Source organism: Tauraco erythrolophus, chromosome Z (genome assembly GCF_009769465.1).
Source record: "Tauraco erythrolophus isolate bTauEry1 chromosome Z, bTauEry1.pri, whole genome shotgun sequence".
In the NCBI taxonomy this organism is placed as follows: domain Eukaryota; kingdom Metazoa; phylum Chordata; class Aves; order Musophagiformes; family Musophagidae; genus Tauraco; species Tauraco erythrolophus.
In genome coordinates, this window is record NC_141496.1 from 29,405,791 (window position 1) to 29,423,108 (window position 17,318).

The 17,318-nt window shown below is 40.0% G+C and overlaps 1 protein-coding gene across 3 annotated transcripts in view; it reads right to left on the reverse strand.

Moving 5' to 3' along the window:
* The window catches only part of IQGAP2 (IQ motif containing GTPase activating protein 2), a 113,675-nt gene that overhangs the window by 41,558 nt on the left and 54,799 nt on the right, over positions 1-17,318 (reverse strand). For 2 of the 3 annotated variants that reach the window (XM_086630062.1, XM_086630061.1), the window contains exons 5-13: positions 14,561-14,628; positions 14,085-14,198; positions 9,285-9,463; positions 8,562-8,649; positions 7,747-7,910; positions 7,162-7,249; positions 4,551-4,714; positions 3,851-4,011; positions 1,353-1,477 (exon numbers count right to left, since the gene is read on the reverse strand). In XM_086630062.1, coding sequence (XP_086486188.1) covers positions 1,353-1,477; positions 3,851-4,011; positions 4,551-4,714; positions 7,162-7,249; positions 7,747-7,910; positions 8,562-8,649; positions 9,285-9,463; positions 14,085-14,198; positions 14,561-14,628 — 1,151 coding nt within the window. Of the gene's footprint in view, positions 1-1,352; positions 1,478-3,850; positions 4,012-4,550; positions 4,715-7,161; positions 7,250-7,746; positions 7,911-8,561; positions 8,650-9,278; positions 9,464-14,084; positions 14,199-14,560; positions 14,629-17,318 lie in introns of all 3 variants that reach the window. The other variant, XM_086630063.1, reaches the window with a different exon arrangement.

Consider the following 17,318-nt stretch of genomic DNA (forward strand, 5'->3'; position numbering starts at 1 on the left):
CATCTCTCACCAAGTCTCTCCCAGACCCACTACAGCCCAGCTGGTGGGATCACAGACCCATGCTCTCATAACATTTTGGGAATGAGTAATTTTTCTGGAGTGCTACCAAAGAGGGACCATGTAGACATGCGGGCTTGCTTACCAAAACAGAGACCACCCTTCTTCGTCCCCTCTCTGCCCCAGATAACCAACCCTGGGCAGAGGCCAATGTCACTGAAACCAAGTGGAACTATTTTAGTCCTAAAGACTGACTTTTCTAACGTAAGACCACCTTTCTTAAGACCTGTTTCAAACTCCTAGTGACTGCAGAGGTTCAGACAAAGACAATGAGTATGTCAGTCGAATGAAATGCTCAGCCACCCATCCTGCTGGAGGGCACACATTGAGAGCAAGCTACAAGGGTTGACGGCAACCACTTGACTAGATTTAGGAAGCAACAGCCAGTTTCAGTATTTCTGTAATATAAAGCTTCTCCTACCAGTGCGAAACAGTAGCATGCGGTGCAGGAAGGGCACAGTACCACGCATCAGTGCTGCTCTGGAAATAGCTTGCACCTTTCAAAGGTTCTCAAACTACTCCAGACTGCTTCCCAAATAGCAAGTGGTCTGAAAGCTGCCCTCTCCTTTCCTTGCTCCAGTAAATTGGGCATAACTTCATAGCCTCAAATTTTAGTGTAGAAAAAAATTAAATTCATACTTCTATATCCAGTGGAGAAACTTGGTCCTTCAGCTTTCTGAAGCCCAAATGACACTTAATATAAATCCTATCACACTTAATATAACATCACTCTTTTAGGGCAATGCAGTTGCATTCAGCTTCAAAAATAAACTCTAAAGCCATTTATATTTAAAAAAAGTGGGCACAAGAAGCTACTCTCAGACAGGAAATCAAGTTACATAAAAGGAGAGCAGGAGAGAAAAATACACCACAAAACTTCTTACCAACTCCCTTGGGAAAAACAAGCGCTTGGAAATCATTTAACATTAAAAAAACCTCTTTTCCACAGGACACTGCCTGTAATTTCTTCCCCTAACCTCCAATATGCTCTTTGCTCACAGTTTCGGGAAAATCACCAAAGTGAGACCATCCAGTGCAAACACTGAAAGACACTGCTAAGTGGGCAGAACCGTGGCATTTGAAACACTGCAGAAGACAGGTACCCTATGATAACTTTCAGCTACCAAAACATAATCAGGAATACTTTAGGGACATTTAAAGACCAATGGGCATTCCAAAATAATTGAATGTTCTTTCTTGAAGAGTGTCTGTACAAGGCCATTCAGTACAGAAATTTATGTACCAAGGACCAGGCTATCATCTCCACAGGCGATGGGGGGGGAAGAATTACTTACTTTCATTTTCTTCTTGAATTTGCATATTAACCATGTCAATGCAGTTCTGGATATCATTCCAGCTTAAATAATCTTGGCCTTGAGATGAAGCCTCTGACTTAATAGACAATAGTGTATCAGCATAACTATAAGAAGATATAAAATACATAAGTGTATTTCATCTACAAGGTAAACTGGCATAAAGACTTAGTCAGATGTATCATCCATCATTTAGTGTCTAGTATTTTTTTCAATAAACGCATTTCAGACAAACTCATCTCTTGCCAGAAGTTATATAGACAGGCAAGCTGCCTTGCTGCTTCTATGCATGCATTTCAGGATCTGAAAAGGCCCTGTACACTAATTCAGAGTGCTTTTCTTGGCAAAGTGGGATAATGGTAATACATACACTGAATATTTGCTTTGCAGTACAGTGCTACAGGTAAATTTGGGAGAAACTGGTTAGCCTCTTGCTACTCTAAATCAAAGACCAGAATTTCTACCTGATGTTAGGGCAGCAGTATCTTCTTGCTACCTCCATACTCTCTCCATATGGAGGATGATGGGCCACAGGCAGAAGGAGGGAATAAAAGATGATGCTTATCTCCTCATAACTCAACGTCCTCCAAGCAGAGGCTCTGTAGCCTGTCTCTACTCTTCTTAGAAGCATCACAGATCAAGAAGAGCTGGAAACTTTCACAGTAGTATAAACTCAGGTCTAAATGATAAGCTAAATGATTTTCATATTCCTGAATTAAGCATACAACTGCCATAACATGCCAGATCAAATACCTGTCTTCTATTTCCAGCAGAAGCCTGAGAAATGAATTGTTGCCAGAAAATATACAGGACAGAATCATCATTTGCTGTTCTGATTTGCCCTTTGAGCATTCAGCAGCCTGCATTTAAGGGCTGCCCAAGCTGGAAGCTGTGTATCACTTCGATAGCTGCAAACTATGCTGTGTTCCATGAATTTGTTTACTCTAATTTGAAATCTTACAAATTCTTGGGGAATGAGTCCCACCATTTAAGTATTTTGTGAGATGGCAGTTCCTTATGTAAATTTTAAATTCAATATTTGTTAGTATCTAGTTTGATAGTATCAAATCTTTTCTTGCTCCAATTCTCTTAAGAAAATAAAAACTAAAGTCATAATAGAAGCTGGCAACTTTTATTAACCTTCCCAACAACACGCACACTTTTGCAGACCTATGTCGTAGTTTCCCTAAATTCTCCTATCTAGGAAACACATTCCTAACAAGTTCATCTCTTCTGGTAGAAAGCCACTGAACACCGTCTCCCTCACTGAACTTTTTCTAGCTCTACTGTATTCTTCCTGACATTGTGCAATCAAAGTCTCCTGCAGTATTCAACATGTGGTTGGCAGCACAGATTTACATAATGGCATAATAAAATTTTATTTTATATTCTACTCCAGCTAATTCCTAATGTTTTATTTGTATTGAATGGCAGCTTAATTTAAAGATCAGGTCACAGTAACACCAGTCAAAAATGCTGCACTTGAACTTTTTGCAGCCTGTTTCTGTATTGCCTCACAGTAGCACTACCCTACATTGGCAGCAGGCAAGCGGAAGATTAACTTTGCTCCACCTTATAGCATCTGCTCCTTCTAACCAAAACACGAGTCTCTTATTCCTATCCTGACTGCCCTCCTTCCAGCTTTGCGACACCTAGCAAGGGCCGCTCTCAGATTCATGTCTCCTGGCAGCCTGGTGAAGATCTTCAGCCACTACTGTCCCTTTTGCCTAGTAATGTCTTCCAGCAACATGTGGAGGTTTCCAACACTCGTGACCAAGAGGCAAGAACCAGCCCATGGCCCCATGCTCTCCCGAAAATGCTGGGGGCTCAGGTCTCACAAAAATCATATTGCCTGATATTTTTAGTAGATACACAAAAGAGCACAGAGGTAGCAGTACATGGCTGTGACAAGTCAGGCACGTGGCAGTGCAAGCAGCTGGCAGCTGAGCAAAGGCTATCATTTAATGTTGAACATGCACTTGTGCCACAGCGTTATGCTCAGCTTTTTAGCAAGCAGGACTGTGCTACGTTTTTCAGAAGTTTGCAATTCTCAAGCAAAAAAGGGGTCAGCTGTGGTCTATGGGACTTTCTGGACCTTAACCCATTAAACTCTACCTGATTCCAAAGATCATCTTTCAGTATTGCAGAGATGTTACTGATTAACAGTCTCCAGCTGCAGTTGGTTCATGTTTTAGTGTCTGCAAAGATTCTTGTCAGTTCCTAATGTTTGCTTTCCGAGGATATTTTCCCTGCACCTCACACATCCTCTGACCTCAAACATCTGAGATTGTGTGGTTGCTTATACTTACTAGTTCAGCAATTGTCACATTATCCCATATTAACTTATAACACAGATGTTTATCTTGCAGCTCTTTCAACTTCACAGCCACAACACAGAACAGCCCACCTAGTCAAATGCCTACTTAGCCTTTTGCAGAAGTTGCCAAGGCTCATCCAGACAAGACAAAATGAACCTTTACCGTTGAAAGCTTTCCTCTTCCAGATTATTGAAGCCAATGCATGGGTTTCTGAGATGATTCTTTATCATTAGGATGTCCTTATTTTCCAAGGCCTGGTTTAGCAACACAACAGCTGACAACATTTCTACTGCAATAGACAATTCATCATGTGCCAGGTAGTTCTGTAGGACAATAACGTACCACAGTCAGGAAGCTAAATAAGCAGTGTAACAAACTTGAGTTACACAGTCTAGATACCATCCAGGAGATGGATTTAATTTAAAAAGCCTGGCAAATTTGGTAGTCACAGGAATGTCAGATTAACATAACACTGGTGGTAGAGCTTACTAAGGTTTGCTACACATCCCTTCAGCCTTTCCTTCTTTTGCCCACAATCCCATCTATTCTGGTCTTACCCTCACAGCAGGAGGTTACTTTTCTACACAATATATAAAACAGAGTTAGTCCTCATTGAGGGCATGCAACAATTGAAAAATGTCAGTCAATTCGTTGCAACACAAGAGCTCAGCCAGAGCAAAGTGTGTCATGAAACAAATTCTGTGGTTTAATATTGCCTATTCATCCAAAACAATTCATGCAATATGTAACACCATGGCAAGAGAATCAAGTCTTATTTTACACAATAACATGCTATGTTCATGCTTTTTCATGGTTTGAGTACGTAACATCAGTGAACAAGTCATAAGCTTTTCACTCTTACCACAGCATTCTGTTGTTGGAGGTTGAACAGCTCAGTCTGATAGACAGCAGCAGCAAATGAGTGAACAACAGGCAGCTGCGCCTCCGGTTTCATCAGTGCAACCAGTGTTTTACTAGGATCACAGTTACGAATTGCAGTATTGATATTGTCAACTGCTATAAGTTCTAGAGAACAGCAGGGAAAGAAAAGCCTATTAATTTTCATATGCTCTTTGCTGTTTATGCACTGTAGATGATAACTGAGTCATTCCAAAGAACATCATTCACTGTCTTTAGAGAAAAAACATATTTGTGTCAGACACTTCAAGACACAACTGCTGAATGTTGCAAAAACAGTGTCTATTCAAAGGCATGCTGTAAATAATTGACTGGAGGACTCCAGAGTTTCTGGACTTTCAGATATTAGAGACTGCTTATTGTACCTTTAACCAAAAACAAGGAGATGACCCCGTCCTAGCACAGAGAAAGACCTGACATCCCTCCCGGGTTTTCCTGCAGCAGATACTGCTGGGTATGCCAGCTCCAGCAACCCAATATTGCTTCCCCCTAAAACACTCCTTTCCTTCTGTGCTGTGTTTCCTCCCTCACCTCCTCCTTTCAGAAAGGCATAACTCAGTTAGCTAGAACAAGCCTGTCCTACAAAACCAAGGATATTTTCATTGTCCATTTCAGGAGGTCTGGTAGAAATCAGCCAAATACGTTGCGGGGTTGGGATTTTCAGTTGCTGAGCTGATGGGAAACCACATGCTACAGCTTCTAGGACTTCCTCTGCATGCTGTCACCTGTTCTAACAGCGTGGAAGATCAGTCTTCACAAGCACTGCCATCTAGAAATTATCCCCTTCTCTACAGCTCGAATTTCAAATTAAACACACCACCATAGTATGAGCATAACCCTTTCCAGCACCTGAACAACTCGCCTGCTTTGCTTTTTCCAAACTGACTTCAGCAGAGGTTTTAATCCCAGCAGAAAAATGCTGAAACACACTTCCCACTTGGGCAGCTGCAGAAACCTTACAACACCCCTTCTCTTAGTCACAGCCACTGTAATTGCACACCTGGAGGAGCCAACTCTGAAGAAACCCAGGCCAGGACGCACCCAGGAACACGTTGTACAAGGGACCACGCTAATCTTGCGCAAAGGGAAACAACCTTGAAGGTTAAAGCGCATGGGGCAAAGAAGGACAATTATGTAAATGCCCTTTCCATCAGCAAAATAACCCCCATCTCCTCCACCTTATCTCATGGCTTTTCTGTATACTATTATCCAGGGAATGTTTCTAGTCCCCACTGACTGCTCACATCTGTACAAGACTGCTTCTACAGCAGACAACATCCACAGTTCATGTGTGCAGAGACACTCAGGTGATCTTATACAATACAAAGACTTTGAAAACCTTTCTAAGTAATCAGGCCCACCTAAACAAGACCCTCATCTCTCATTTCAATTGCTCTGAAGTGTTGTCATATGAGGCCATGTCGTTCTTGCAGGGTCTCTCTATTGGCCATTCCTGAGGTTAGAAAAAGGAAAGGCTCTCAAAGCTAGAACATGCATGCTTTTTTTTAGAGAAAAGAGCAAAGAGGAAAAGAGTCAGTGTTCACAAACAGACTAGACTAACTCTGCAGGCAATAACCAAGCTACTGATTTCAAATTCAGGAACGGAGCATGCAACTTGTAAGACACACTTTAATTGTTCACATTCCAATAACAAAACCCACTATTCTTTGTTTTTCAAGCCAAACGTAAGAAATAATTTTCTTTCCAGATCACTGTTACTGCTTTTCATACATGACATTTCTCCTCCTCATTTCCTTTACCAAGGAGCAACTCTTTTAAAGAAAGTACTGCTCACCATGTCTAACCAATCTAAAACAGGCCAATGTTTGAGGTAGCAAGTCAAACTTATCTTCTGGTTTAAGTTGACCTCATGGCAGAGCCTTTAAGTCACATTACAAAAGCAATCAGCCTGTATTCAAAGCATTGGAAATAATACCAGAGACAAGACAGCCACTAAGCCATGCTCAGATGCAGCATGAAATGACAGCAATTTAACCAAAGCTGAACTTCCTAGCAAAGAAGTTTCCAGTCAAAAGCAGCAATCAAAAGCACTGCAAATTTAGATCCCCTTAACTATATTTTTTACAAACGACAACTTGTGTCTTGTAACACTCTTAGCAGGCTAAGAATAGGTTAGATTTAGATACATGTGTTTAAAAGCAAGAATAATTTTCCTCTGCAATGTGATTGCAAAATATTCTTCCACGTGATCATTCTATTTTAGTTCTACAAGGATGGTCTTTCCTCCCAAGTGAGGATTAATACGGCACTGATAAATATTTGTTCAAGCCATCAAGCCATGCATTGTCTTCAGTTTTAGCCAACGTGTTGAACAGTGGCTCAAGTTATTAAAAGAAAAGGGTGTTAGCTACCTCAGATAAGAGTATATCCAATGCAGCACAGATTGGTGACTTGGCAATTGTGACATAGAGGAACAGTTACAAAAATAAAATGCAATGCATACGGTTTCAGTTTGAGAAATGGTGGATTCATTTCATTAGCTTAACATAATTAAACGACGATGGTAAAAAATGAGTATTAAAACAGTTACTCACTAAGCTTGTGAGCCTCAGCTTCCGCATTGGCAACACTAACTTCTTTCTGTATTTCACTTTTGTCGAGCATATTTGGAACCCCTGCTATCTAACAGATCAGAAAAAAAGATTTAATTATGCTTTGGAGTTTGATGGGAGATAAGGGATAAAATCCCCTGATGAGACACTAGGATTTGATTGTGCCGTCCCTTGTGCATCAAATGCAATGCCACGGTAAACACAGCATTAATCTTTTCCTGTGATCTTCATCTTAGTCAAAACGATGGATTTTATCCTTAGAATAATTCAGTGCTACCTTTTGCTGTACTCAAGTTATAACTCATTTTCAAAGCAAACACAGTATTAGGGGCTGCATGCTATATCTCAAATTTTCTTCTTATATCTTAGTAAATACTTACAAGGGCATCACGCTCTTTTGAACAAATGCAGCTAACTTTGGTGTCAATTAGAACATCAATTATTCTAAAACCTTTATAAAACTGTTTCATATGTGATGCTGAAGGCAGAGTAAAGGCAATTTCTCTCTGGATTAAAATAATCTAAAAAAAGGCATACTGATGGATAGTACCTGTTTCATTCAATTACCTGCATTTTCTGTTCTTTAGAACTGCACAATTGCAATAGGTACCATGAGGAATTTTGTGGCAGAACTTCAAGCAGGCTCAGAGCAGGACGGTTCAAACCTGCCATCAGTGCCACTTCATCTTGCTGGTCAATAGCCTCATTCACTTGGACTAAAGCTATGTGAACTGAAATGAAAACAATGCTTACAAACAGCAAATACACTTTTGTGAAAAAAAAAAAAAAGTCCATTGCTGTCTGCATCTCATTTTTTTAAGATGAGCTAGGGTGGCAATCTATCCAGCAGAGGATTATATATTTCAAGACCAACCCTACAAAGGGAATCTCTGGCTCTGTATGAGCCCACCTGATGTAGTGGAGGGTTTCCCTGCCCATGGCGGGAGGGTTGGAACTAGATGATCTTTGAGGTCCCTTCCAACCCTAATAATTTTATGATTTTGTGTTCAACCACAGCTAACTGGAAGCTTATGAATGAATTTCAGCTCTATATAGAAGAGGGGGTCAAAATTTACAGTATTCTGCACACAAAAGAAACTGAAACATAAAGAAACAGAGCAGGCAATAAATGATTTGATTCTGAACTGAGGAATCCTTACAGCAACAACTACACACACAGACATTAGGCCCCCCAGTAGATTAGTAGAGAAGGAGCAGCAAGAAAAAAAAACTGTTGTAGACAGACATTAGCTACTTCAGCATATTTTATAAGTTTCCACTGAAATATTTTGTTTGTTCATGTGGATTCAAGTCATGTTCAGCTGGAATCTGGGAGATCACGTGTTATATGCACACGTCCACAAGGATTCAGAATGGCTTACTGTTTATCTTATTGATATTGCCTTGAATCTCAGCTTGTGTCAGCAACTCCTCGTAGACATCTCTCTCTTCTTCAGAGATTGTGCCGTTCTAAGAAAACAAAATTGTTGCTAGTACACACAAAATCTTTGCGGAGAGAAAAGCTGTTAGCGGGAGTCATTAAAACTGCATCAGCTGAAACATTTGCTGGATGTATTTGCAGAGGAATCCGTTGACCACATGAACTAAAGAAATCAGTACTTCGCAGTAACTGACTGAGCAATATTTAAAGCATTTTCTTCCTGTAAAATAGCCATGTAAGTGTTGTAGCATTTTTCAACTACAGAAATCATTAGCTCTCATGCAAAACACAAAGAAAATAATCTCACATTAAAGGTCTGTGGCAGAGGTTATACTTTATGCTCTTTTTGTGAAGATATTTTTTGCAACTTTTTTAAACAGATTTTTTTAAAGCAGTTGATTCAAGAAAACCAGTATTTTTTTTTGTTTCTAGTCTTCTAGACTTCAGTCAAAGTTAAAGTACATCATACTCATAGTAATCATATTCTTAGAAAATTGACTGTCAGCTTGTTGCATTACTATTATTCATCTTATTTAGCTTAAAGGTGGGTTTTTTTCCCTAATTGCACTAATTTTTAAAATTATTTTTAAAAATGGTGATACTACAGCATGAGAAGCAGCATGAAGGAACACGTATACTAGGAATGCTAATAAAATATCATTACCTTAAGTCTTGCATTTGATCCTTTTCTTCTTTTAGCTTCAAAGAGTTCATTCTGATAGTCCTGTGCAAGTTCCTCATCCACGTTTAGCAGCATTGCATTTGGGTTCCTCAGAGTCGCAATGGTTTGCTCAGCTATTCCCTTCTCAACAGCTTCATTAATTGCTATTACTGCTGCATGCACTAAAATTAAAAGCACAATACTAAATTTCAGGAAGCAAAACATTCAAAACTGTCAGTGTTTCTTTTGATTTACTTGAAATGAGTTTTTAATATATGTACAGCAATTTACATATTCCCCTTCAAACATCCCACTTCTAATGTTTCCCCTAGACTGCTGCAACAAAAGCACTCAACGTTTGCTCAAAGGTAGCCCATTGTTGTGTTCCATGTTCACCCTTCTCCCAATTCAAGGTTACTATTTTACTGACAGAAAATAAAACATGAGTTACATTTTATTATTCAAGTCCTATGTCATTTAGAAGACAATTATATGCAGGAATTGAAAGCATTTTTGGTAGTTTTTCTCTTAAAGCTGCTTTTGTGTCCATAAAGATACGAGACATACAAAAATATTGTCTAAACTAACTATATCTGAAAGATACTGCACAAAAATAAGGAAATTCAAACTCCATAAATCTTGTTCTCCAGAAAACACAGTTAAGACTACCCAGGCAGAGTGCAGCCCTGCATTCCACATCTAAGCCTGCCTGGGTTGAACTGGCTCCTTCTGTAACTGAGGATCTCCACGAGCAGCTGGGGAACCAGAGAGATAGTGACATAATGGTCTCTACTTCCATCACCTGCAAAGCCACAGGATGGCATACTTCAAGCAGAGAAAGAACACCCAAAAGGCTACTTTGCAGGGTTCCCAAATGTTATTACACAGGAAAAGGGGGAAAAGTGCCATAGGTCTCTCTACAGTCATGGACTAGCTTAAGTGTTAAACCTTTCCTTTGAGAAAACAGGAGAACTTCAACTTCTTGACTTCAACAGCTTGACTCCAAGATTTTGAGTCAGAAATGCTCTTGTTTTTCCACACAGCAAATTTGCATGAAAGTACAAAATCAAAACTGCTTCCAGCTGAATTAGGTGTAGAGTAATGGCTAGCACACCCCTTCCAGGTAGGTATTCCATGCAGACATTTGGCCTTATGAACAGTCTAGATGAATGACTTTCACTAGAACTGCAATTTATCTGGACCTTCACACCACAAAGACGCCCGAACAATTGTCTGGTGGTACATTCCTGTCAAAGATTTTACAGACATTACTATTATAAAATGTAACTTCTGGAAAATGTTTATCTAGATCTGACCCCAAAGGAGGATCACAGCAGCTCCACGTTTATCACCACAGCAGCTTTTCTAGGATTTAAAATCATAAGATCTTTCCAGTTGGAAGAGACTTTGAAGATGATTAAGTTCAACCATTAACCTAAGAGTGCCAAGTCCACCACTAAACCTTGTCCCTAAGGGCCACAACTACATGGCTTTTAAATACCTCCAGGGATGACAACTCCACCACTTCCCTGCACAGTCTGTTCCAATGCTTGACAACCCTTTTGGTGAAGGAACTTTTCCTAATATCCAATCTAAACCTGCCCTGGCGCAACTTGAGTCCATTTCCTCTTGTCCTATCACTTGTTAATTGGGAGAAGAGATTGACATCTGCCTCCCTACGACCTCCTTTCAGGCAGTTGTAAAGAGCAATAAGGTTTCCCCACAGCCTCCTTTTTTCCAGACTAAACAACCCCAGCTCCCTCAGCAGCTCCTCATAAGGCTTGTGCTCTAGACCCTTCATCAGCTTCATAGCCCTTCTTTGGACATGCTCCAGCACCTCAATGTCTTTGCTGTAGCTGTGGGGCCCAAAACTGAGCATCGTATTCGAGGTGCAGCCTCACCAGTACCAAGTACAGGGGGATGATCACTTCTCTAGTTTCGCTGGCCACACTATTTCTGATACAAGCCAGGATGCTATTGGCCTTCTTGGCCACCTGGGCACACTGCTGGCTCGTATTCAACTGTCTGTTGACCAATACTCCCAGATCCTTCTCCACCAGGCAGTTTTCCAGCAACTTTTCTCCAAGCCTGTAGTGTTGCATGGGGTTGTTGTGGCCCAAGTGTAGGACCTGGAATTCAGCCTTGTTGAACCTCATACAACTGGCCTCAGCCCATCCATCCAGCCTGTCCACATCCCTCCATAGAACATTCCTACCTGTCATCAGGTCAACACTCCTGGCCCAACTTGGTGTCATCTGCAGATTTACTGAGAGTGCACTCAATCCCCTCATCCAGGTCATTGATAAAGGTATTAAACAGAACTGGCCTTAATACTGAGCCCTGGGGAACCTGTGACCAGCTGCCAACTGAATTTAACTCCATTCACCACAACTCTTTGAGCCTGGCCATCCAGCCAGGTTTTTTACCCAAAGCACATGCCCGTCCAAGCCAGGAGCAGTCAGCTTCTCCAGCAGAATGCTGTGGGAAATGGCATAAAAGAGTTTACTAAAGTCTAGGTTGACAACATCCACAGCCTTTCCCTCATCTGCTAAGCGGGTGACCTTGCCATATAGAAGGAGATCAGATTAGTCAAGTAGTACCTGCCTTTCACAAACCCGTGCTGACTGGGTCTGATTTACTTTCACACCACCAATGAGACATGCGAGGGAAAACACAAATACCATCTTTCCTTATTCTACCAGTATTTACTTGCTATGTGGCCTTGCATGGTTTTGCTAAATGGATAAAAGCATTCAGTAAAACACACATTTTTGGATTAAGTTTAACTGAGGGTCTATATATCTGAATTTAGAGCCTTCAGATTCTTTCAGTATATAAAAAATGAAAGATGCTTGTCAAAGATTAGGAAATTTATGTTTTTAGAAAAACAAAGACATATAGGAAATAGCAATGAAGTATGAAGTGAAGTTATACATTCTCAGGGAGGGCAGTTACTGGAACAACTTGCCTAACTGTTGGTGGATAGTCCATCGCTTAGCATTTATTTCATGCTAAAAAGTTGTCCTAAAATGGTTTCACTCACATGCACAGCACTAGATAGGAAACAGAAGCAGCTAGCATGACGGAGAAGAAGGAAATGGAGAGACACACTAGTTCCTTTGACATTGAACTTTATGAACAGAGGAAGTTCAGATTAGATATTAGGAAAAGGTTCTTCAGTGGGAGGGTGGTCAGTCACTGGAACAGGCTCCCCGGGGAAGTGGTCACTGCACCAAGCTTATCAGAGTTCAAGGAATTTCTGGATGATGCTTTTAGTCATATGGTTTAGTTTTAGGCTGTCTTGCAAGGAGCAGAGAGTTGGACTCGATGATCCTTATGGGTCCATTCCAACTTGAGCTATTATATGATTCTATGAACACCCAGATCGTCTTCAAGGGGCTAAGGGAAGACTGCTGTTCTTAGACACATATATAACCCTTGTATCCTCCTTTAACGAAACATATAGGAAAGATGTAATCTTTTCCACAGTTGTGTAAGACTCCAGTGACATAAGTGGAGCTAGCAAAAAGTAGTCATAAGATAGGTTCAAGGTTAGGAGAAACATGAACATGTATTGGTGGATGCTGTGAATCCATCTACCAAGAGAAGCAGTGAGAAGCATTAAGAAGCCTAACTGAACTGGAAAGAGCAGTCTGGAGGCATGGGAGTAAGCGAGTTACTTGCAGAATAAGTTTGCTTTGAAAGCATTCAGCTTACTCTCTGAACACTGATTTCTACTATTGCTGACAGCACAGTGGAGTCATCAGCAGTTGTTTCACTTCATATCTCCTTTTGCTTACACCATTTCGTAAGAAGGGTGGTAGACCTTTTCCTCCTTTTCCTCTGTTAGGATCTTCACGTCCAGCCTCACTAGTGCATGAGGGTTGCCACAGCAGATGTTTCCTGTTCTGGGGCAGGGCATGTTATCTACAGCACACTCCTTGCCCAAAGGGACAGAACCAGCACCAGGAAACCCTGCTTTTCTATGGAAGACTGAAAACACTTCAGAGGTTAAAATAAACTCTACACACACTATAATAAGCTTTCAGAGAAGGAAGTTGCAGTTCTTTCATCTTCAGGGAACGAAGCTCTCTGGAAAAGTGCTTGGTAGTAAATCTCTGAAAATTTGCTAAAAAAGGAGACAAACTACTCCCACTTACAAAGGCAGTATTTTAAGAGCTAGCATTGCAAAAACATGCACGTATTAAGCTATAGCAGGCTCCAAGATATACAACATAGACAATACGAATCAACATGAGGAAGTGCATTTTAAGTTACGGTCTGGAAATTTCAGCACACAGATCAAAAGCTGCCCATAGACGCAAGTGGTTCCTCCGTGTATGCACGACCATACGTGAGAGAGTTGTCTATTTGGAACAGTGCCTTGTCCTCACAGCAACCTGATCAGATGTTTGAGGAAAACTGCAAGAGCCCAACACAGGAAGGAGGCACAGAGAAGACACCTTGTTCCCAAGGCTGTACCCTCTATGGTGCAGAGGCATGTGCAGAGCTCAATTTGTCATCTAGACAATCACTAGCTACCAAAACATTAAACCCATGCGAAAGGTAAGAAATATTTTTTTTTTGGTAGCACCTCCTATGATTCAATAGAGATACTCAAAAACACAGAAAAATTGGAAGACGTGTTGTAAAAACAATGCAGTGTGATAGTCAGTGAAAACTTGTTTGCTTTTCTTGTTATTTATTAAGAGGTGGTAAACTAGGTGAAATAAAACACAGAAAATATTTCAGTAGCTTTCTGCCAAATTATCCAATACAAAACAGTACAAGAGCCACACTTACATGCAGCTTCATCCACTGATAATTCACTGGCCAGAATCCCACCAATTTTACTAAAAGATGGCATCTGTATACCGTACTTCTCTAGCTCCTTTCGCATGTTGCTGATTTCTTCCTCTGTTCATGGAAAAAAAAAAGAAATATTATAACAAAAGCATAAGTATTTCATTGTGAATCGCCGTATCTACAAAAAAGGGTGCAATGTTTTTGAAAGCACTTGGGGACAGGGCTTCTTAGCAGTTTTTCCTCCTCATTTTGAAGGAATCTAAGATACGACAAATATTCCATGCAAATTCACTCCCTCCTGTCCTTTGGAGACTGACATTCATTAAAAGAGCAGCCTCCCACCTATTTAATTAGGATGTGTTCAGAACAACCTTGCAGGAGGAGAAAGACTATAATAGAAAATATGTACAATGTTAGCAGATTTACTGAGTGAAGAAATCATCCAACATATGATTAGATAAGCAGTTTATTACCTGTGAAGTCTACTTTTCCCAGTAGGTCCTGGATCTGTGGTGCTAATCCTAGTTTGAACAGATATAAACTGCAAAGAAGAAAATTAGAATTTAAAGTCTTGTTGTGTGGTTGAGGTTTTCGCTTTCTGTACAAGAAAAGCACTTTTATGAAGCTTGTCCTTTAACCCTCAACTTTCATGGGCCAATATGGAATAAGTTAACTCTATAGTTGCTGTATTTTTAAGTCTTACAGAAAGTCTTTTTTGACTTGGATGTTTCAAAGAAGCATGTCTAATAGAGGCGCTATCTGTATCTCAGATCCCAGGGGATGTGTAAACAAGTAGGAAACCTTAGAGGAAGACATTAAAGAAATTCAAAAGCTAGTATTGAGGAAAAAAAAATCAAGATGTGAACGCACTTTGGTACATCTTATAGTTTCAGATCTATGTCCTGTTTTGACTTGTGTTATTAGATCCTGTAATTAATAGCTGAAGACACACAAGTCACTGACATCTTTCTTAAGTGTAAAGGAACAAATTCACCCAAGCCCATCTCAAAATATATTTCTATCATTAGCTATTTAGCGTTTGGAAAACAAAGAAAGCTCAATTTAAAATGTTGTCCAGGACCCAATACTTTTGTTTCAATATAGCGTGAAAAATATCTACTCATTATTCCTTGAGCTCTGGGGTGCTATCTGAAAAAAACAGCTGAGTACATTCATTTTCTCAGTATTCATTTTCCAAACACAAGGCATGTATTAATCTACAAAATACTGGTGTTTCTATAATTTATCACTGAAATTCAATAAACAAGTGAGTTTTGCAAGCAGAGATCAAAAAAGTAGATTTTAAAAACAAGACTTAAATAACATATTCCTCCAAAAGAATTATTTTTCACCTCTTTTTAAAATGACTTCACCCCAACTTCATACATTGTAAACGTGCATTGTGGCTTGGGGTTTTTGTTCCTAGAGGGGCACATTTCCCTTTTGTGTTTTGTCATGGGTTTTTTTTTTTCAATTAGCAAACTGTAGGATGAGATTTCAAAGCAAACATTTGTAGCTGTCATTTATTTCAGAGCACACAGAATCAGCATTTCATCTTCCCTGCTACCACAGCTACTCCTTTGCCCTGTCATGACCTGATGGACACATGAGCACATCTCATGGAGGTCAACACTCTTTTCACTGCCACAGCTCCTCAAAATCATTGCTGCTGCCATTCTCTGTTTTCAAAGCAGTCTTAAATGCAAGTTACTATGGCAGGAAAAAATCCACATGATCACAGTAATGAACCAGGTTCCTTCATTACCCTGATCTGCCTGTCAATCTTTCCTTGTGGGCTTTTAAAGAGATTTTACTCTTAAGTTTGAGACAGGGACACAGTCCTGGCTGAAGGTCTGGATGTCATACAAACAGTTATGGAGATCAGCAGCATCCCAGGACTATGCTGGCTTTCTTGGAGGTCACCACAATAGACAGCAGAAAAAAAAAAGTAGCACGAACATTAGAGACTCATATTTTTGCTGTTCAGCACTTTCAAGAGGATACTGAGCCATATGCATTACTTCCTACACTCGTGTTTTTGGATAAACTTATTAACCACCAGGTGGTGCTGAATGAAAATGTGCTTCAAGTCTTGGAAGGAACACAAAGACACTTCTACTCTCTATAAGGTATACTTCCACTCGAAACAGCTTGCTTAATGCTTTTATAGCGTAACATGAACCTCAAGGAACCCACGTAAAATCAAAATCAGGGGGTTTTGAGGTTAAAAAAGCTGGGTATGAGGCATCAGGAGCAGAGGAGAAAAAGGGGAAAGGGCAGTTCCCAGGTGAAGTTCCCTTCGCATCGCCCACACAGAACTGTAGTTCATGTCAGACAGAGGTCCCTGGGTCTTGTTTTATGCTTAGCTCATGTACAACATGCCATAAAAGAAGCAAATCTGAAAATAATGTTCTTTTTTTCAAGACACATGCTTGCTATTCTACTACTTCCTAGGAAAACGATGTTTTGAAGCTGTCCAGCTTTAGAGGGTTAGTTTGTCTAGGACGTAGCAGTGATCTGCTTGTAAAGACCCTTTGAAAACTAAATTTTTCAGGGAAAAAAATAATCTCATAAGCACTGCTATTTATGAACAAGAATCATTGTTAACATCTTAATTTAAATGAGGCAGCTCTTAACCTCATTTAGTCCAGAAACAAATTCAAATCGGCTTTCACAAGAAAAATGGAGCAAGAAATGAGACCTATGGCTTTGTATTTTTCAAGTTGGGCTTTAAGTATTGATGTTTCAACAGGAGAAAAGCAAGAGGGTAATTATATTCAACAGGAGTCTATAAATTGTTTGCTAAGTTACTTCTTCCTGGTCAGAGCAGTATCAGTGCTGCATTTGACAGTGCAAGTTGTTCCACATATTCTAAGTGCAATGGTCTTAATTTCAGACTTGAACCTGAATATATCCTAAAAAGATATTTAAATCATTTTGCTTAGAGTAATTCTCTATCTTCAGGCCCCGTATCAGACCAAAGATCAGCAAAACCCCAAATAACCAAAGACTTTCCCTGTGAAATATTGACATTTCAGATATCAAATAGACCCTTTGGATGGACAAAGTTTTTTGCTCCTATTACCTATAGTTAAGGCTATTTCATGCTTCTTAAAGGGGGAATTAAAAATAATTTTATCAATTTTAAGCACTTAAATTATGCACATTGACTATGCATAAATGAATTAACATAGGAAAAACCTCACCAAAGATCGCTTACAGATTTCCAAG